The 22,072-nt window shown below is 43.7% G+C and overlaps 1 protein-coding gene across 2 annotated transcripts in view; it reads right to left on the bottom strand.

The window, feature by feature from the left end:
- AP2M1 (adaptor related protein complex 2 subunit mu 1) overlaps nucleotides 1–22,072 on the bottom strand; it is a 43,500-nt gene that overhangs the window by 19,493 nt on the left and 1,935 nt on the right. For both annotated transcript variants that reach the window (XM_050966241.1, XM_050966240.1), the window contains one exon: nucleotides 4,225–4,337. In XM_050966241.1, the coding sequence (XP_050822198.1) occupies nucleotides 4,225–4,298 (74 nt within the window). In that variant the 5' untranslated portion in view covers nucleotides 4,299–4,337. The remainder of the gene's footprint in view (nucleotides 1–4,224; nucleotides 4,338–22,072) is intronic.

A 22,072-nucleotide genomic window follows, 5' to 3' on the forward strand; every position in this document is an offset into this window, starting at 1 on the left:
TACATCACTGTTTGACTAAGATGGTTTGGAAACAAGAGCCCACAGGCTCCAGACAAGTCACAGTACAGCCATTTAGGACACCAAATTGATCCAGCAATGCTTTAACAAGATTGGAGTATTTCATACCCAGACTCCACTTAGGACAATGGACAACAGTATTTATTTCCTTTGGAATTCTTAGGAGCTGGACAGTCTTCCATTCTCTTCTGCCCTTTAAACACATTACAGATAGGCCAGCAACAGCTTCAAGCAGACACGGCTTTGCTATTTCCTTGTTTGGACATCAACATTAAGCTCTCCTTACTCACTACACAGTACATCAGAAATAACACCAATTTAATTTAATGGCTCACTTCCATCACAAGTTTTTAGAATGCATAGGACACTCCCTACACCAAGTTACAACGATTTACAAAAATAGCATATGAGAGCCATTAGCCAACTCCATACCAGGTTCCAGACACTGACAGAAGAAATTCCCAATAATTCTTTGGGCACTTTAAGAGCTAGGTGAGGTTCCCGCTGAAAGATTAATTAATTGATCTTTACCAGTTTTAGAGGTTACAAGATAAATGAAACTGAAGCAGTTTTGCAGAGCTGAAAATTGTGAGAAACCCTTCACTCAGGAAGCCACTTTCACCAAAGTTTATTCTGTGCCCTTGGAAAGAGGTGCTGAAGGCAGAAGTACCCACTTCACTCAGCCACATTAGCAGCCTCAGCATCCGTACAGGGCCAGGCTAGGCCAACTCACTTTATAATCTCCTCAGTACCAAGCAGTAGTTGTAATTTTAGAGAGACACTTATAGTTCCTTCCAGACAAGACATTTAACCTGGGCCTCAATCCCCTTATTTGTAAGAGGAGGAAAGTTACTGAAAGCAAAATCCAGATACAGTATTGTGATCTCCACAGTCATGTAGATGTAGGAGTTCTCCTTCAATAAAACAAGGTTAAATGGGCCCAGACTGGCTAGTCAACTTGCTTAGCAAGCCATAGGTCATGTTTCTCAACGCAGGTGTCATGATAAACGCGTCAAAGGGTCATGCAGAAAGCTGCAGAGTGAGCCCACACCATGCTTACTCTGCAGTGGCAGCTCTGGTCCCATAGGGCTGGCTGGGCTCCACTCCTTGTTCTAGGAGTTGCAACCTGGTGCATAGGGTGCTGCTTGGGTTTGGTCCAGCCACCCCCCCATCATGAGAGTTAAGAGCCAAATATGAGTAAGTGGCACTGCAACCCCAAATACCAGATCACAGTGACACTCACAAGTTTGGTTCAACCAGTACAGGGGTATCAGGCAAACTTATGCAGTGCTAACCCCAGAAATCACAATGCCCAGAGTGGGGACAGGAGCTACTGCTATAATACGCACAGTGTACTTATTTAGCACTTATACCATGGGTAACAAATACTTAAGCCTTTTTATTTTTTTTGCACTAAAGCTATTTACAAGGTCATGACAGGCCATCAAGGTTTACAAATGGGTCCTGAGTCCAAAGAGGTTGCGAACTGCTGAATGAGGTGCAGGACTGGGAGCAACGGCCAAGGCTCCAGTACTGCCACCTGTTCTGCCAGCAGCTTTTTCCAGTCACAAGGGTGACTTTTCATGCAAAAAAGATCACATGCCTCACTGCATATTAGGCTCTGAAAGACTGACATGCTAGGGGTGCAAAACAAAGGAAACTGCAAGTTATATTTCACCCAGCTACAGCCTTCTGCAAACCTATGTTTCAATGGATGCTATTCAGATAAAGCTGGGGTGACCAGATGTCCCAATTTTATAGGGACATTCCCGATTTTCGGGTCTTATATAGGCTCATATTACCCCCCCACCCACACCCTGATTTTTCACACTTGCTGTCTGGTCACCCTCCTTAAGTGGTGACATTTTTAGAGACATTAGAGTCAACTTTCAGCTCTACAAGGCTGCAGATTTATTAGACAGTTGTTATTCAGCATAAAATAAGTGTGTCTCAAGTGAGTCATCCTCTAGAAAATGCAGGAGATATGTTTTATATATTGATATTTTGAAGTTTAAAAAAATAATCAAGAAAACTTACAGGCTGTCATACATCATAAGCAGAGTGAGCACAAACCCAGTTTAATTTTAAATTCTTCACAGACCTCAGAAATCTTAACCTTAGGTATTGAGCAGTTCTCTTACTAAGAAAGTCTACGGAGGACAGAAGACTGAAGCTCGAAGAGCATACCTCCTGCCTACCCCTGGCCAACACCACCGTCACTGAGCTTCTACACAGGATGCACTTTCTGCAGAGAAAGCTGGCTCATGGGTCACTTAATCTGCTTGTTGTAGTTTCAGCCAGTCAGGGAAGAGAGTCAGAAGGGGACATATGACTATATTGTGTGGAATTTTCAACACTGTCAAGTGATGCTCTGCGGGATAGCTGCCCAGAGTGCACCACTCTGAAACCTGCTGCAAGTGTGAACACGCTATCGCGCAGGCAGCTGACAGTGTGAACAAACAGCAGTTTCCCTTCAGCGCTCTGAGTAGCAATGTAACTTTGCCAGTGTAGACATACCCTAAAAAGTCTGACAGACCAAGGATGCATTTTAAACTTATCAGTTAAATAAGCTTCATTGTATTGCTGTGTTAAATAGCTACTTCCCCTTCCACCTTTCCTTGAACAGGATCAATCACCACCACTCTATTCCAGTCCAGGGATAAAAGCTAAACTTTATTATGAGGCAAACAAATCCACTACACAACCCAGCTCCAAAACGAGGCATTCTTCAGTCTGCATCAGCCTAAATAAAGGTCCCTGGGAAGCAAAGATCTGCTCTGAAAAGAGATTAATAGCAGCAATGGGGTTCCACGCATCTTTGTTTCCACACCAAGGTGGACTCTGCTTATTGCACAATCATGCTCCCTTCTCTCATCTGAAAGTTCTGGGTTCTTCTGCACCACCAGTAGTAGAGATTCTACAGGCCCAGTTAGACCTTCAAAAACACCTGTGCAGTCCTACTGCCTTCAGAAGATTTGAACAGTCATAACTGATTTGATTATGTGATTCCAATCTAGCTAATGTCCAGCATCAACAGAATCCACTAGAGGCAAGAGTTTCACTATATAAAAAGGTGCCTTGCACAATCATTTTTTAGGAAAAAGCCACACTTGAGAGTTGGATTCCTAACTTTACTGGCATGCTTCTGTCTGGTTTCCATATCAGGAGGCACGAGCAGACACATTATTTCTGTTGAGCACTGCTAGATCTTTGGATCACCAATCAGGGAAGCACCAGCTGACAGATGTGCCAGGTTAGGCAAGTTTCAAATCTATTCTAAGGGCTGCCTAAATTCAACTTATGTCGTCTTTATGATAGCCAGTGGATATCACAGGTTTGATCCAAGTAGTAAAAATGAATTGCATGCAGAGCCCTGTAGACCAATGGTTCTCAACCTTACCTGACTTACGTACCCCTTTCAGGTTTTATCTCGTGTACCCTACATTTCACCTCAAACTATTAGCTTATAAAAATCAGACAAAATACCAAAAAAAAAAAAAAAAGTGTCACAGCACAGTTACTGAAAAATTACCTACTTTCTCATTTTGTCTGTATGAAATTTTAGCCTGTACTGACCTGGCTAGTACTTTTTATGTAACCCATTGTAAAACTAGGCAAATATCTAGAGGAGCTGATGTATCCCTGGAATACCTCTGCATACTCCCAAGGGTATGTGTATCCCTGGTTGAGAACCACGGCTGTAGACCACCTCTTTTATACAAGTCAGATGTAACCTTCAGGCTCCTGGGACATGGGCAAACTTTGCCCAACGGCTTTGCGGGCAATGCGATGATATCCAAGTATGGAAACGTACCCTCTATTTCTCCCCATGCTTGCTGGGAAGAGCAGCACGTGTGCCCTAGGCCTGGTATGTGGTATACACTCAATGCCATTTTACCACTCCTGCTTTAACTGCAAACTTACCAGCTTTGCTGTAAGTAGTAAGTTAGGAAGCATCTTCTTACAGAGATTCTTAGCAAGAGAAGCCCAGCCTTACTAGCAGGGTATCCTTTATCATCACCTGAAGGATACCAATATTCAGAAACAGATCTAGAGTATGTCAGAAGATCCTGCTTGTTAAGTTAATGTAGTCAAGAACTACTCTCATATGCATGCACAGCTAATGCAGAGGAAGCAGCTCTGGAATGTCTTCACAGTGAGTGGGACTAGGGTGCAGAGGCTTTAAGCTGGAGCCAAGTTACTTACCCAATGTCATCACGATAGACTCGAGAGATTAGAACCTCTCCTTTGTGATTATAAATGAACAAGCCTCCGATCATGATGGAACCTTAGTCTTCTCTTTCCATATTGCATAAGACCTGAGAAGACAGAGAGAACATTAGGCTTTTTGTATGGCAATAAGTGGTGTAACTTGACAGCATTAGAGACTTTTCACAGCACTAAATTCTATCAGCTGGGAGATGAGCGCAAATGACTCATGTATGTAGAGTCAGTCACTGTAAAAGGTGAGAGTTATGACAAGTTGGTATTCAGGTACTAAATCCCTACATGAAGTTACAGGCTTGAATACATGGGATGCTACTCTACCACCATAAAGATTCTGCCAATTAGAGCCAGGTGGAAACTTTACACAAGCTCTGATGTGGCTTCTCAGTCAGTTTACCAGGTTATGAGCAAAGCCCCAATTATTCAGGAAAGCCAACACTGACCTGTCACACTGATTTAGTTGGGAATCCGTCCTGCTTTGAGCAGGGGGTTGGACTAGATGACCTCCTGCAGCCCCTTCCAACCCTGATATTCTATGAAACACAAGCTTTGTGGCTCAGTCACTCTGGACCTGTGCGTATGGCCTTGCTGGCAGTGCCAGGCAATAAGCTATCTTGAACTGCTGTTCTACAAAAGGTCAAAAGGGCATTGGTCCAGGATTCTTACATCCTGAGATCTAAAAAGTTTGAGACAGCATGCTGACATGCTCTCAGCCCCCACCCAAAACTCACTCCCCCCACATACACACACACACCACACTCCCTGTCACACTCCAGCCAATCCCCCCTCATTTGTGAAGCATGCTGCAGCCACTTGCATGCTGGGATAGCTACCACAATGCACTGCTCTCTGGCCACTGCAGGAGCTGCTAATGTGGCCACGCCAGTGCACTTGTAGCGGTCAGTGTGGACAGACTGCAGTGCTTTCCCTACTGCACTCTGTGAAGGCTGGTTTAACTCAAAGCACTCTACATCTGCAAGTGTAGCCATGCCTTAACTGTTTACCCTTAAGTGTAATGAAATAATGTTTATTCTGAAGTTTGATGAAACCTTGACTGACACTAGCTAATTTACTACTGATCAATTTAGCCAGAGCAAGCCAGTTATAAGACAGAGTAGTAAATGGCTGACCAGGGTTGCTGGAGTGAAGAGGAGTGCCACCCCCCCCCCCCACCTTTTCACTCAAATTTAGAGTGATTTCTGCACCTTCTTAACAGGGAGAGTTAGAAATATACCCCCCGCCCCTCCAAATACTAATTCATAGATTCTGAGGTCAGAAGAGACCACTGTGATCATCTAGTTTGACTTCCTGTGTAACAAGCCATAAAATTTCCCGAAAATTCTTGAAGCATCTTTAAAAAAAATAAAATCCACTCTTGTTTTAAAAATGGCATTGATGGAGAATCCACCACGATTCTTGTAAGTTGTTCTAGTGATTAATTACTCTTAAAAATTCACACCTTAGAGTCTAGATTTGCCTAGCATTGATTTCCAGCCACCGGACTGTGTTGCATCTTTTCCTGCTGGACTGAAGAACCTATTAAATATTTGTTCCCCATGTAAGTACTTGGCTGATCAAGTCACCCCTTAACCTTCTTTGTTAAGATAAACAGATTCAAGGAGATCACTATAAATCCTGCTTTTTAATCCCTGAATTATTCTCATGGCTTTTCTCAGACCTCTCCAATTTATCAACATCCTTCTTGAATTGTTGATACCAGAATTGAATATTGGACACAATATTCCAGCGGCAGTTGCATCAATACCAAATACTGAGGTAAAAATCTATTCCTACCCGACATTCCTGTTTATGCAACAGAGAATGGCCTTAACCTTTTTGGCTACAATGCTGCACTGTAGCTTATGGGAGAGTGATTCCTCAGTGGTTTGAGCATTGGCCTGCTAAACCCAGGGTTATGAGTTCAATCCTTGAGAGGGGCCACTTAGGGATCTGGGGCAAAAATTGGTCCTGCTAGTGAAGGCAAGGGTCTGGACTCAACCTTTCAAGGTCCCTTCCAGTTCTAGGAAATTGGTATCTCTCCAATTATTTATTTATTATGGTTAGGTGTTTATCCACCACAACCAAGTTTTTTTCCCCACTGTCATTGTTTCCCAGGACAGAGTTCCCCATCCTGTAAGTATGGCCTATATTCTTCATTCCTAAACATTTACATTTAGCCTACTAAAATACATTGTTTGCTTGCACATAGTTTGCCAAGTGATCCAGATCACTGTGCAGTAGTGACTGGTCCTCTGTTATTTGCCGCTTCTTTAGTTGGTGTCACCTAGGACCTTTATCAGTGACTTGTGTTTTCTTCCAGGTCATTGGTAAACATTAAATAGCACAAGACCAAAAACTGATCCCTAAAGGACCCTACTAGAAAACAACCTACACCCACTCGATGATTCCCTGTTCACAGTTATTTTGAGATCTATCATCCATCTTTTAAGACATTTAATCTGTCATGTTAATGTTATTATTCTAGGGGCTTCTTTTAATAAATCAAAACGTTGTGTGGTACAAAGTCAACACACCTTATAGAATTCTAAGTATCACATTTAGTTTTATCAACCAAACCTGCAATTTCATCAAAAAATGAAGTTATTTCGGCAAGCTCTGTTTTCTATAAACCTATGCTGATTGGCTTTAATTCTTGAAGGAAGATCAACAACCTCCTATACGCCACAAACAAAAATCAGCTCCTATACAGTTAAACATGCCAAGAGTCCCAACCTCCTAAACTGCCAGAGGCTGTATGCCAACTGTGACTGTTTTGGGATGCAGTTACATGTCAGATCAATGTACTACTGATTTTTTTTTTTTTTAAGTTGAAGTCAGCACAGGAATTTAGCTCAATAACATTTACACTAGGGGTACGTCTTCACTACCCATGTTAAAGAGCTCCCCCAGAACCGTATAAAAAGCCCACCTCCACAAGAGTAGCAGCTCCCAGCACTAGGAGTGCAGCACCCAGTGCTGGTGCACCATCTATACTGGCATTTTACAGCACTGAAACTTGCATTGCTCAGGGGTGTGTTTTTTCACACCCCTGAGCAAGAAAGTTGCAGCACTGTAAAGTGCCAGTGTAGACAAGCCCTTAGACACCCTTCCAGTAGAGATACTCATATCCCTTCACTTCAGCAGAATGCAGGGCACATGCCTGCCTGTAGCTACAGACAAGTGCTGGGCCCAGTATAACATCTAGTATTTCTAGAGAGGAATAAAGTGTTTAATGGTATTTAATTGAGTCTCAAAGCATTTATCATTTTATTGGAGTTTGTTCCTCTTGACTCAGATCTCTCTCATTTCAGAGAGAGTCCAAAGATAAGGGAAATGTCACTCTGAACTGACTTGTTAATGGTTTACTGCAGAAAAGCCCACTCCCATACAGCACTATAGGTACTGCATTATGTTGTGCTGTTTTTACAAGGAATGGTCTGTCTTGCTACGTTTATAGAAAACCTAACATGCACGGAGTGCTATAATAGTACCTGTTGACTGCGTACACTGAATAGGTATAAGAATCCAATGACCCATATCTATGGCTCTTTCATAACATTAGTAAGCCTCATCCCAATTCACAAACCTAATGAAGTGTCCTAATGTGCAGAAACATCCCTAAAGCTTCATAAGAAACTAAGAGCATAAGACAGACCATTGCTCTAACCCAGTATGGCCAATCTAGTCCAGTATCCTGTCTTCCAACAGTGGCCAATGCCAGATGCTTCAACGGGAAAGAACAGAGGAGGGTAGTTATAGAGTGATCCATCCCCAGTCATCCAGTCCCACCATCTGGCAATAAGAGTCTCAGGGACACCCAGAGCATGGGATTCATCCTGACCATTTTGACTAATAGCCATTGATGGACCTATCGTTCATGAACTTTAGTTCTTTTCTGAACCCTGTTACAGTTTTGGCTTTCACAACATCCCCAGGCAATGAGTTCCAAGGGTTGACTTTGCATTGTGTGAAGTACTTCCTTTTATTTGTACTAAGCCTCTCTATCAATGTCATTGGCTCCTGTGTTACATGAAAGGATAAATAATGCTTCCTTATTCACTTTCTCCACACCATTCATCATTTTAGAGACCTTTATCATGTCCCTCCCTTTAGTCATCTCTTTTCCAAGTTAAGCAGTCCCAGTCTTTTCACTCTATCATATGGAAGCTGTTCCATATCCCTAATCATTTCTGTTGCCCTTCTCTCTACCTTCTCCAATTCTAATATTTTTTTGAGATGGGGCAACCAAGACTGCACATAGTATTTGAGATGTGGGTGTACCAGAGATTTATAATGTGGCATTATGATATTTACTGTTTTCTTATCTATCCCCTTCCTAATGGTTCCGAACACTGTTAGCTTTGACAGCTGCTGTAGATTGAGTGGATGTTTTCAGAGAATCTGCAATGAGTCCAAGATCTTCATCTTCATTTTGTAAGGGGATTATTTCCCCCCGCCCCCTCAATGTGCATTACTTTGCATTTATGACATGGAGTTTCATTTGCCATTTTGTTGCCCAGTCACCCAGTTTTGTGAGATCCCTTTGTAACTCTTCACACTCTGCTTTGGACTTAACTATCTTGAGAGATTTAGTATCATCTGCAAGTTTTGTCACTTCACAGTTTACCTCTTTTTCCAGATCATTTATAAATATGCTGAACAGCACTGGTCCCAGTACAGATCCCCAAGCTATTTATTTCTCTCCGTTGTGAAAACTGACCATTTATTCCTACCCTTTGTTTCTACTCTTTTAACCAGTTACTGACTTATGAAAAGACCTTCCCTCTTATTCCACAACTGCTTCAAGTCATAGCATCTTGGATACCACCAAGCCAAGACTGAATTAACACTAGGTCTATACAGATACTATACCAGCAAAATTAATATTGGAGAGGAATGCAGCTTTTTATACTGCCAAAAACTCTTGTGTTGAGGCAGTTCTACTGGAGTGTGTTGGCTGGCATAGCTTATTTTGCTTGGAAACAGGTATAGAGATATTATACTGGTAAAAACTTTTGCTGCTCTATGCTGCATCTATTAGTAAACGCTTTCTAGCATTGGCTAGGCTTAAGTCTACCATTGGAAACCCAGCTGCTGATTACCAATGTCATCTATCAACTTGTACCCACTACATTTACCTCTAACAGAAAGAGCTGCTCTACAGCACCTCACATGGAACTACATACTTCTCCCTCACCACACACCAGAAACAATGCAATCTAAGATTCCAGACAGATCTGAGGCCATCAGGAAAACTAAGAGTGGTGTAGAACTGCACTTCTGTATTGTAAGTACCGACAAAGTCAAACCCATGTACTGCAGAATTCTACTACCTACACTAAAGACACAATAAGTTAAAGATGTCTAGCTGCAAGCTATGGCCTTCTTCAACCTTATCAAAGCCTGCAAGGTACAATAGTGCACAGAATGGAAGTTCAGCAAGAGAGTTAAGTAACTTTGGCAACACTAGACTCTACTCTGCACTTGTTGGTGACACTTCAAGTTTCCAAACTATTTGTTCTTTGAGAAAAGTGCTCAAAGGTTTTTCCCCTCTACAAAACAGCCAAGATCAGCTTTTTGCCAGTGAATCCTCATGTATGCTTACTGGCTTCATAGCCACTAAGAGGTTAACAGACTGAAGACAGTTTTTATCTATAACAGACAGTTGCTTTAACACAGATCCAGTTTCTGCAATGTAATTGTTTGCCCTCTTCATTCAACTAGCTCCTTCAAGTCAGATATCTATTCTAACAGCTGCTCTTGTGGCTTAGTCCAGAGAGTAGTACTGCAAAGGTGATAGCAGACAGGACCTTACCAAGTAGTCACAAGAATGTCAATATGCAAATATTTCACAGCTCTAGACCGTTGACCAATGGCCACACGAGGTTCTTCCCACCCATCCCAAATAAGTTAAGGATGGCAAGAGGTAACAAATTGAAGAAGATAATGAACTAGATTTATGTGATGTTCCTAGAACACACCAAGAAAAGAAGCTGAACTACTGTCCCCTGCTTATCTCAAGGAGATCAGAAACAGAGGGGTCTAGAGATGACAAGACTTCCATGGAGAGAGATTAAAGATAATCAATCCGTAACTGGAGGAACGTATAAGATAGCAAATGGTACTGAGTCATGTATTATCTATGCTCAAAGCAATATTTAAATTCAAAAAGTCAACACATTTAGAAAGAGGAAACATTTACTCTCAGTTTTAACCTGGGGAACTAACTGCTACATGGTCACTGCAGGAGAGAAGTTGGGCAGGTTTTTAGAAGGATTAGGCACTCTTATGGGGCAAATGACTACTACATTATGACTAGGAATAAAATGTAACACATAATGCTTAAAGGCATTAGCTATTAAGAAATTTTCCCTGTGGACATGCTATTTTTATATACTTTTCTACTCTGGCACTTGATGCTTCAAGGGATGCAAGTAACCCCAAAGATTATTGGACTTAGTGGGTTAGTCTGATCTGGTATGGAAGTAACTGTTTATGAAGCCATGCTTTTATAAAAGCTAGCAGGGTTCTGATCGTGACACAGTGATAATACTTAGTACATTACATATTTAAGGTGTGTACAAACAAGCTTCAACTGCCAAGCAGCAAGGTGGTATGAACTAAAACCAGGATGAGTGGCTCAGGGCCACATTAGGTCAGAAAAGCCAAGATGCTCCTGATCTCCCTAACTTGGCTATTAACAGAATATTTATTCTGCCCATTACTCTCTCAATGGACAACTACAGTGCAATGATAGGCTACGTGAAGCACATTTTGAAATATAGCCTTTGGAAGGCACAGTATCCACAGGCCTGATATCTTTAGCAAGGTTACATCCCAGTAGGCAGGGTGCTGTTGAGCCTATAAACTATACCATTCAGAAAATTTAACACTGTCAAGTAGCATTGGGACACCTCTGCATTAGCACTATTAGATAAGCATCATAACTTGACCATGGTTATGTACATTGCTATTCATGATACTTGTGACTCACGTGCACAGCTCCAGAACACGAAGTCAGAGGTGTTTGGATACACTAGGATAAACTTTTTGCAACATGCTGGCAAGATTAATTCAATTGCTATTAATTTGGCCAGTGCTGCTTGTTATCCTCTCCATATACTGTCAAGTATCAGAGGGGTAGCCGTGTTAGTCTGGATCTGTAAAAGCAGCAAAGAATCCTGTGGCACCTTATAGACTAACAGATGTTTTGGAGCATGAGCTTTCGTGGGTGAATACCCACTTCCTCAGATGCATGTGGTGGAAATATCCAGGGGCAGGTATATATATGCTAGCAAGCAAGCTAGAGATAGTGAGGTCAGTTCAATCAGGGAGGATGAGGCCCTGTTCTAGCAGTTGAGGTGTGAAAACCAAGAGAGGAGAAACTGGTTCTGTAGTTGGCAAGCCATTCACAGTCTTTGTTCAATCCTGAGCTGATGGTGTCAAATTTACAGATGAACTGAAGCTCAGCAGTTTCTCTTTGAAGTCTGGTCCTGAAGTTTTTTTGCTGCAGGATGGCCACCTTAAGGTCTGCTATAGTGTGGCCAGGGAGGTTGAAGTGCTCTCCTACAGGTTTTTTGTATATTGCCATTCCTAATGTCTGATTTGTGTCCATTTATCCTTTTCCGTAGAGACTGTCCAGTTTGGCCGATGTACATAGCAGAGGGGCATTGCTGGCATATGATGGCGTATATTACATTGGTGGATGTGCAGGTGAATGAACCAGTGATGGTGTGGCTGATCTGGTTAGGTCCTGTGATGGTGTCGCTGGTGTAGATATGTGGGCAGAGTTGGCATCGAGGTTTGTTGCATGGATTGGTTCCTGAGCTAGAGTTATTATGGTGTGGTGTGCAGTTACTGGTGAGAATATGTTTCAGGTTGGCAGGTTGCCTGTGGGCGAGGACTGGCCTGCCACCCAAGGCCTGTGAAAGTGTGGGATCATTGTCCAGGATGGGTTGTAGATCCTTGATGATGCGTTGGAGGGGTTTTAGCTGGGGGCTGTATGTGATGGCCAGTGGAGTCCTGTTGGTTTCTTTCTTGGGTTTGTCTTGCAGTAGGAGGCTTCTGGGTACACGTCTGGCTCTGTTGATCTGTTTCCTTATTTCCTCGTGCGGGTGTTGTAGTTTTGAGAATGCTTGGTGGAGATTTTGTAGGTGTTGGTCTCTGTCTGAGGGTCAGAGCAGATGCGGTTGTACCTCAGTGCTTGGCTGTAGACAATGGATCGTGTGATGTGTCCGGGATGGAAGCTGGAGGCATGAAGGTAGGCATAGCGGTCGGTAGGTTTTCGATATAGGGTGGTGTGCAAATAAGTGATGGTCACATTAACACCACCCTATATCGAAAACCCACCGACCGCTATGCCTACCTTCATGCCTCCAGCTTCCATCCCGGGCACATCACACGATCCATTGTCTACAGCCAAGCACTGAGGTACAACCGCATCTGCTCTGACCCCTCAGACAGAGACCAACACCTACAAAATCTCCACCAAGCATTCTCAAAACTACAACACCCGCACGAGGAAATAAGGAAACAGATCAACAGAGCCAGACGTGTACCCAGAAGCCTCCTACTGCAAGACAAACCCAAGAGAGAAATCAACAGGACTCCACTGGCCATCACATACAGCCCCCAGCTAAAACCCCTCCAACGCATCATCAAGGATCTACAACCCATCCTGGACAATGACCCCACACTTTCACAGGCCTTGGGTGGCAGGCCAATCCTTGCCAGCAGACAACCTGCCAACCTGAAACATATTCTCACCAGTAACTGCACACCACACCATAATAACTCTAGCTCAGGAACCAATCCATGCAACAAACCTCGATGCCAACTCTGCCCACATATCTACACCAGCGACACCATCACAGGACCTAACCAGATCAGCCACACCATCACTGGTTCATTCACCTGCACATCCACCAATGTAATATACGCCATCATATGCCAGCAATGCCCCTCTGCTATGTACATCGGCCAAACTGGACAGTCTCTACGGAAAAGGATAAATGGACACAGATCAGACATTAGGAATGGCAATATACAAAAAACCTGTAGGAGAGCACTTCACCCTCCCTGGCCACACTATAGCAGACCTTAAGGTGGCCATCCTGCAGCAAAAAAACTTCAGGACCAGACTTCAAAGAGAAACTGCTGAGCTTCAGTTCATCTGCAAATTTGACACCATCAGCTCAGGATTGAACAAAGACTGTGAATGGCTTGCCAACTACAGAACCAGTTTCTCCTCTCTTGGTTTTCACACCTCAACTGCTAGAACAGGGCCTCATCCTCCCTGATTGAACTGACCTCATTATCTCTAGCTTGCTTGCTAGCATATATATACCTGCCCCTGGATATTTCCACCACATGCATCTGAAGAAGTGGGTATTCACCCACGAAAGCTCATGCTCCAAAACATCTGTTAGTCTATAAGGTGCCACAGGATTCTTCGCTGCTTCTCCATATACTTTTACTGTTACTTAATATGTAATCAAGAGAAGACAAGGCAGTGTTGTGTTTTACAGTAGAGACTTTGAATGTATAGCAGACAAAGCAAAGTTTCTCCATCATATTAAAAACACTGATTCAGTGGACTACAGACATATTCCTAGATGCTTATGTAATATGCACAAAGGCAGATCATGTAAAACAAACAGCTCTCTCCACAGCTCATGTCAGAAGTCTCTCCCTATCCTCCCTTGAAGAAGATTCCCAGAAAGCACATCCCAGCCTTAAAAATAATCTCCCTCTTAGAAATTTAATGTGATTTAAGATTATTAAACTATTTTTAAGCTTGCCAAAGGAAACACACTTGTTTTGATGAGCATCAGGACCAGACACAACATAGCTAGGACCCTATCAAATTCACATTCACTTTGGTCAATTTCATGGTGATTGCATTTTAAAAAAATCATAAATTTCATGATTTCAAATATTTAAATCTGAAGTTTCAGTGTTGTAATTGTAGGGGTCCTGACCCAAAAAGGAGTTGTGGGAGGGTCTCAAGGTTATTGTAGGGGGGTTGTGGTACAGCTATCCTTACTTCTGTGCTGCTGCTGAAGGTGGTGCTGACTTCAAAGCTGGGCAGCCAGAGAGTGGCAGCTGCTGGTTGGGAGCTCAGCTCTGAAGGCAGAGCTACTGCCAGCAGCAGCAGCAGCAGCAGCAGCAGCGCAGAAGGATGGCCTGGCATGGACTGGCCACCCTTACCTCTGTGCTGCTGCCTTCAAAGGTGGGACCTCGGTCGGCAGCCGCAGCCCTATGACCACCCAGCTCTGAAGGCAGAGCAGAAGTAAGGGTGGCAATACTGTGATACCCTGCCCCCAAATAACCTTGTGACACCCCCTCCCCAACCCCCTTTGGGGTCAGGACCCCCAGTTTGAGAAACACCAGTCTCCCATGTGAAATCTGTATAGTATAGGGTAAAAGCACACAGAAGACCAGATTCCACAGTCTGATGCATTTCCCATGGCCATGAATTTGATAGGGCCTTAAACACAGCAATTAATGTAGTTTTCTGACCAACACCTTCATTTGTCTGAAATATTCACATTGATGGCCTTAGGTTCTCACTGATCTTTGTACAGTGAAACAATCCATTCCGTTAGTAAGAAGCCTAGATAGATACCTATAAGCTTGCCATCTTAGTCAAAATGTCAGCGGCCTTCACTACACTAGAGAAACAAGGACCCACAATCCAACACTAGTGCAGCTCTACTGGTGGTAGCAATGGTGAAGGCTGTAGCATAGACAGTATTTAGGCAGTTTTGCCACCATGTTATCCAACACTACACAAAGCTGTTTGGTGGGTTACAGATCTTAGCTTTCCTATCTATGATTCCTATATGGCCCCATTACCACAAGGTCACAGTGCCATACAATCTTTAGCATATTTAACCTCAACATCCCTGCAAGATAGGGAAGCATTACTATTTCCATTTTACAGAAGAACCACCAAGGAGGAGACTACTGTGGCTTGCCCAAGCTCAGGAAGTCTATGGCATAGCAGGGAAGTGAACCCAGATCTCCGGCGTCAAAGGTCGGTGCCTCAACTACTGGACAATCCTGCTTAGAACCAGGGGATGTGTCTTCACAAAAGAACTTAAAAGATTTCATGCCTTTTTCCATAAGTAAAGAAGTAGATGTAAAGCACAAACAGCATGTAGTGGTTAAGAAATGCAGGGGACACAGGTCAGTTGGCTGAAACACTGCTATATTTCGTGATTCATAGCTGTTGGAATCAGAAGGCCCCGATAATGAAAAATCTAAAATGGAGCTAAAGCAAGCTGCTATGCACAAAGCAGAATGACTCAGTCAGAATGAGCAATCCCGTTACTGGGAAACCTATCAGCCTTGAGTGACTAATGTTCTGATCTTCTCTTTACACTTCCAGGCTTTTCAAGGGAGCTTGGCCTATGCAGGCCCTATACTTCCTCAGATTTAGCACCCAAGAGAGGCCTAGATAAAGCTCAAAGAGATGAGCCATTAAACAACCTACAATACAAGTTATTTATCCTGAAGAATCTTGAAGCAAAGGCCAGCTAGGCTTTATGCTCCATCAGAAACAGATTAAGGAGACCTTTAACCTGAAGAAAAAGCTGTGAAAATGCAGTTCCAATCTGTTACTGGGAATGCAGTTACCACTGTTGTGTGTGACAAGCCTGAAGCTAGAGCTGCCTGTTCTGTAAAGACAACGAGGAATCCTTGTGGCACCTTAGAGACTAAGAAATTTATTTGGGCACAAGCTTTCATAGGCTAAAACCTGATGAAGTGGGTTTTAACCCACAAAAGCTTATGCCCAAATAAATGTGTTAGCCTTTAAGATGCCATTGGACTCCTTGTTGTTTTTGAGTTTTGAGGGTCAGTCACATGTCAGTTTCTGTATAGCAGTGATCAATTAACAGGCACCAGACCCTTCTCAAACCCTCAGACCCAACACATGGCGAGAGACTTACCATCCCTTATAGTTAACAGCAAGTTACTTGGCAGAGATACTCCAATTAACAATTTAGTACAACTACACCCAACAGTGAATACAGCTGAATGCATCCAGAGAAATGCTGGAATTCAAAGGTGGGGAACACAATGGACTGTTCTTAGTCCTTCACATCTACTTATTATATCCATTAGACTAGATCTAACTTCCCGTTTAACAGACAAAATAATTTAATTTGTATTAAGCCTAATAATTTGAGGCTGACTAAAGCAACTTCCAGTAAAGCATTCAATCAGGATTTGATGCCAGCAGGAGGGGTAAATCCACCCCTTCCATTGGTGATTTATTAACTGTTGCAACACTCTTCCTGAAATTTTCCTAGTGCTCATTGCCAGCTCAAGTGGGGCAGGGGTAGGGTGTGCCTTAGCTTTGTATTACTGTTTTAGACTTTTCAGTTTAGCTACTCCCCACATTCTGGAAGGGCACAAGGCCCCACTGGGCAACCTTAACTCTGCATTAGAGTTCTGGGGCATTTAATGTCCTTGTTTTTAAAAAGCGATCTCAGTATACCCTATGCTCCCCTGCCTTCTCCCACTTCTCTTAGCTCCCTCTCGGCCATTACTCCTGACAAAGACTGTACTGGTGTGTTTTAACCCCTTCACAATCTTGTCATCTGTCTCTACTTTCCCAGCACAGCCTGGTTCTTCCCCAAATCTGAGCCTAATGTATTGGGAAGAGGTTCCACACAACGATCCACAGCATAAGTGGATCCGAGGGGTGTGAAGTGACCAGGGCCGGCTTTAGCAAGCGCAGGGCCCGATTCGTGGGGACTGTACTCACTGGGTGGCACTGAGTCTTCAGTGACACTTCGGATTGCTGCTTAGAACTGTCCCCCTGCTCTCTGGCCAGCGCTAGCAGGATCATGGGCTTGCCGCATTCTGGCTGGGTGCAGGGCCCTCTTAGGCGCGGGGCCCAATTCAGGGGAATCGGCCTAAAGTTGGCCTTGGAAGTGACCTCCTTCATTTCATTGAGATGTCTGAACAGAACACCCAGTGGAGAATACAGACCAACAATAGTTCAGAGGTGTTAACTGCTTCACTTGCCCCAGAGAGGGGATGTGAATGCCTATGGAGACATTAGTACCCCATGGAGGAAGGAGGGGTCTAAAACCTCCAGATTCCCAGCTCACACATAGGGGTGACCTGTAGCCTTGGTGAGGGCAGGAACCATTTGTTCTATTTCCCCACACCCCCCCAGTGAAGCACATCCCCCTCCAGCCCACAATCAGCGCCTGAGACAGGTCTGAGAGTCATTTCCACACCATCACCCAGCCAGGCCAGGCCAAAGGGATCAGGGAGGGGGCAGTAGCTTCAAATGGGAAGGGAGAATGTGGTGCTGACAGGCACTCTTAACCCCCCTGCAGCCCACTTGCAGACTCCTACCCTACTCTTCCCCCCGCCCCCCCAAACTTCTCCAGTCCTGAAGGCACCCCTCCCCCTACGTACACACCTCTTATAGCAGAGTGAAAATGAAGACACCACTATTCAGTACACTAATTCCCTCCATTTCTCTAGGAAGGAACTAGCAAGCTTTCAACTCACTCTCAATTCCAGGCTCTAAACCAGTGGTTCTCAACCCACAGGCTGCTTGCAGCCTGATCAGCACACAGCTGCAACCCATTAGACATTGTCAGGGCCATACAGGTAGTATTGTGTGGATGCAGCCCACATAACCCAGATAGCTGCATATATGTGGCCCAAAATGGTAAACAGGTTGAGAACCACTGCTCGAAACCCTAATCTCAGCAGTTTCCCACCATCACCTGAGTAAGAGGAAACATCTGCAGAAGCTAAAAGTTCAAAACTTGCCAGAAGATGTGTTTGTTTTCTTCTAGAAAGAGGAGGAATGCAAGTGTTAAGGCTGTTATTGTATCCCACTATTATGGAAACTACCATGGACTTTCCTAAAGTAAGCACATGCCAATACATCTCTCCATCAAAAGGATGATGGGCTAGCTTGTATTCTCACTGGCTGACTTCAGAGAACTCCCCTCCTCAGAGAGGACAACAGGGAAGCTGTGTAAAACATCTCCACAGAAATTCTGATCCCAGCCTCCTGCCATGAAAAATGGACGTACAGTACAGCCAAACTTCTGTGACGCATCCTCACTATATCTTTGAAACTGTAGTCTAAAAGCAAGTCTAGAATAGAATGTAAGCAGGACAGGAATTCAAGTTCCTATACTGTCCTCATCACCATAATAAAAGTACAACTATTACCACCCAGCATAATCAGAAACCCAAAAGTACTTGTTAGTACAGCATTAGCAGAGAAAGGTTGAAGTCTGTGTATGTCCAGTCATGCTACTACCTATCTTTAAGACAGACATTATGGGCTGCCAGCCATGTACACGCTAGTCGTTACTATGAAGATGTCCCTCCACCAAAGGAGAATGAGAGCAGGTAGCAGCAGTTTGTCAAAGCAAACTGGCTCTTGTCTGATGTAGGACAGCGCTTTTCAAACTGAGGTGTGTACCCGGAGGGGTACATGGGCTCTTATTGGGAGTACAAGAGAAAAAATCCTGCAATGGCAGACACCACATTTTATTTAGTAAGACTAGGCAATCTAATCATAGATATATTATGACCTTATCTCAGATGGGGGTATGTGGTAAACTATATTATTTGGAAAAAGATATGCACCCTAAAAAGTTTAAAAGCCACTGTTGTAGGTGATCAGAGCAGCACTTGAAGCATAGTTTATCGGGCTACCTTACCAAACAGCTGCCAGAAAGGAAAAGGTCAAGACTTGGTAGATGGATACAGTACCCACCAAGTCACTCTAGTTGGTAGTGACCAAAAGCCATCTCCATGTGCAACAGCCCCTTTGCGAAACAAGTTGGTGGCTTCAGTTCAGTTCCTAGTAGCCATCAAGAAGTTTGGCTGGATGAAGAATGAGGCACTCTGGTGGGAGCCCATGGTATTGGGAAAGCTTGCACTGCCCTTACCCAGGCTGTACCTACTCCAGCTAAGAAGTGCTGTCTCCATGGCTCCCAGGCCAGTACCCTTCCCCAGCACAAATTGCACATGGATGGAAATACATGAAAGCTGAAGAGTAACTATTTCCTCTGTATGCATGATACTTACACAGCACTGCTTTTCACCAGCCATGACCTAATCTGATCTGCTGTTCACTTCCCAAACCATTTTGTGTTTGTTTAGTAGCCTGCTAAATTGGTTTGAGCTGTGATTTCCAAGTAATGAGTGAGGTTCCTGAACATTAATAAGCTTATCTGACGAAGCAGCCCAAGACCCAGCAGCAGCTAGATGAGGACAGCCCTAGGAAGAATCCAGGAAAATGTTGCCTCTGAGTAGCAATATATCTACAGGAATGAGTCACAAGCAACCCCCAACTCCCACTGAGGCAGGAATTCAGCATTGCATAAAGCATTACATGGTAAAGCAGATTGCTCCTGAAGCCCAGTACAAGTGTGACAGTGGCTGAAAGAGGAAGAGGATTAGTTCAGAGATCTAAGTTAAGCAAACTGAGATTGCTTAGTAAGCCAATTACTTTCTGGTTAGGGTTCCTATTATCAGATCAGACAATGCCACCCTACAGCCCATAAAGCAGCTGACAAACTAATACTCAAGCACCCAAACTGTCCTGGCAAGTACCTAACACGATCCGATAAGGAGTCCATGAGCTGCACTTGGTTTATGGTGAGGCAACAGATAGCAGCTGCCCTCATAAATATCGAGGCCTAAACCCAGTCAGAGACAGTTTCAAGACAAATATCAGAAGGGCAGCCATGTTAGTCCGGATTTGTAAAAAGCAACAGAGTCCTATGGCACCTTATAGACTAACAGAAGTATTGGAGCATAAGCTTTGCATCTTACAAAGTGCGTATTCACCCACAAAAGCTTATGCTCCAATACTTGTTAGTTTATGAGGTACCACAGGACTCTGTCGCTTTTTCAAGACAAAGGTGAACACCACTAGAGTTTCAGGGACAATACCCTGGTTTTAAGTCCAGCTCAGTAAGTCCTCAGAGCGGGAAGGCGGGAGGGAAAAGAGTACTGGGATTTCTATCTGACTTGAGGGTGCCATGTTTCATATAATCAGTCTGTGGACAGAGGGGTCTGTTTGAAGCACTACTTCCAGGAATAAAGAGTTTTCTGCTTCTCTCTGCTCTAGACTGCTGCCTGGAGACATAGGAAAATACATTTTCAATATCCTACCCTTTCTTTAGGCTCTGATTTTGAAGTTTTCTCCCCAAAACTAACTCCAGCTTCTCCCTCCACTGCCACTCATAAGTTTTCCAACCAGCAGTGTGAAGTGAACAGTTGAGCTGCATTGCTGCTTTTAGGGTTCTCAAGAGCAACCGTCGAGTCTTTCATATCTCACTGCTGTTGCTTAACAAAGCTTTGAGAAGCAGAAAGAGGTACTAACATCTCATGAAAATGAGTTACATTCCATCCCCCTTGGAAGATTAAAAGAAACTTAGGTTTGGGGTATAAGTGAATGCTTAGACTTCAGAAAATGGATGGTTTAGGCCCCCAACTCACCAGGGAACGCTTCCTATTGCCATTGCTAAGTGAACAAGTGTATTTTGAGTCCTGGGTCCCAGCATGCTTTTAGCTTAATTGGTCTCCTGCTGGGATCAAGATGAAATGCTGCTTACTGGGACCTGTAGTCTCTGTTGGTCACCCCTCTGCATTAAAGAGAAAGGAAGCTGCAGGCTGTACTGTACAAGTCTTTATGATACATTTAGCACCCTGAAGGATCTTTTATGCATCCTTAGTCTAAGAGAAGAGATGTTTTCTTTCATTCCAACACCAATGCACCACATATCCAGTCATCTACTTCTCAATTTCTCATGCTGCAAGCCATCCATTACCCCAGGGGTCCATCTTTTATAAGAGAGAAATTCTAAATTTCCCCTTCTGGGCATCCATGGGCAGAGATGTTTCCTGATCTCTTTCAAAGCACATCTCCCCAACTGCCCTGAAAGGAAACTTTGACAAACTGTGGCTCCAAGAAACGGACAACACTGAGGTACTAGTTACCAGGGATGGAGCCCTTACAATACAAGACAAGTGATGCTGCCTTCTACCAAAGTAACATATACAAAAAATTAGAGAAAGACAGTTTGGTAGCATTATACCAGATGAGAGACCAGACTGCTAACAAAGCTTTAAGGGACAAGTAATGTTGTTCCTGCTAATTGATCAGAATAGCATCAGCTCTACTTCTTAAGGAGCCCAAGTAAACCTTTTCTAATAAGAGGCTGTGGCTTGGTCTACATTTTAATCTTATATCAGCATAGTTATATCAGCCAAGAGTGTACAAAATCCACTCACCCCATCAACACAGCTATGCCAACAACACCCTCCCCGCCCTCGAGTAGATGCATCTAGGCTGACAGAAGCATAGCTGATGTCTGATTGCATAGCTAATGTCGTTTGGGGAGGTGGCATTCCTACACAAGCAAAAAAACTCCTACTGGTGCATGCTCCCTAAGGGCCCATGGCAGCATAGCTATGCCAACACAGACTTCAGTGTAAACACAGCCTGTAACTACACACAATGTGCGCTCAACAAGAAGGGCCCCTAATACCCCAGACCTTGGAACGCACAAGGCATTCAGGTATCCCTACCTGGAAGAGTTCCAGGTTCTGCTTTTGGGCAGCCCAAGGGTAAAGTTTGACAGCAGTCTATGGTGCTGATGGGATAAGAGAAGTGATCAAAAAGCCTACAGCTTAAAATAGGAAAGAGAGATCAGAGAAGATTAGCTTTCTAGTGGAGAGAGAAGTCAATGACATCACCTGATAAACAGACACTGGGTTTCCTGCAACTGTACAGAATCCAAAAGCCCAGAGAAAGGAAATGGGA

Source organism: Gopherus flavomarginatus, chromosome 8 (assembly GCF_025201925.1).
Source record: "Gopherus flavomarginatus isolate rGopFla2 chromosome 8, rGopFla2.mat.asm, whole genome shotgun sequence".
Classification (NCBI taxonomy): Eukaryota; Metazoa; Chordata; order Testudines; family Testudinidae; genus Gopherus; species Gopherus flavomarginatus.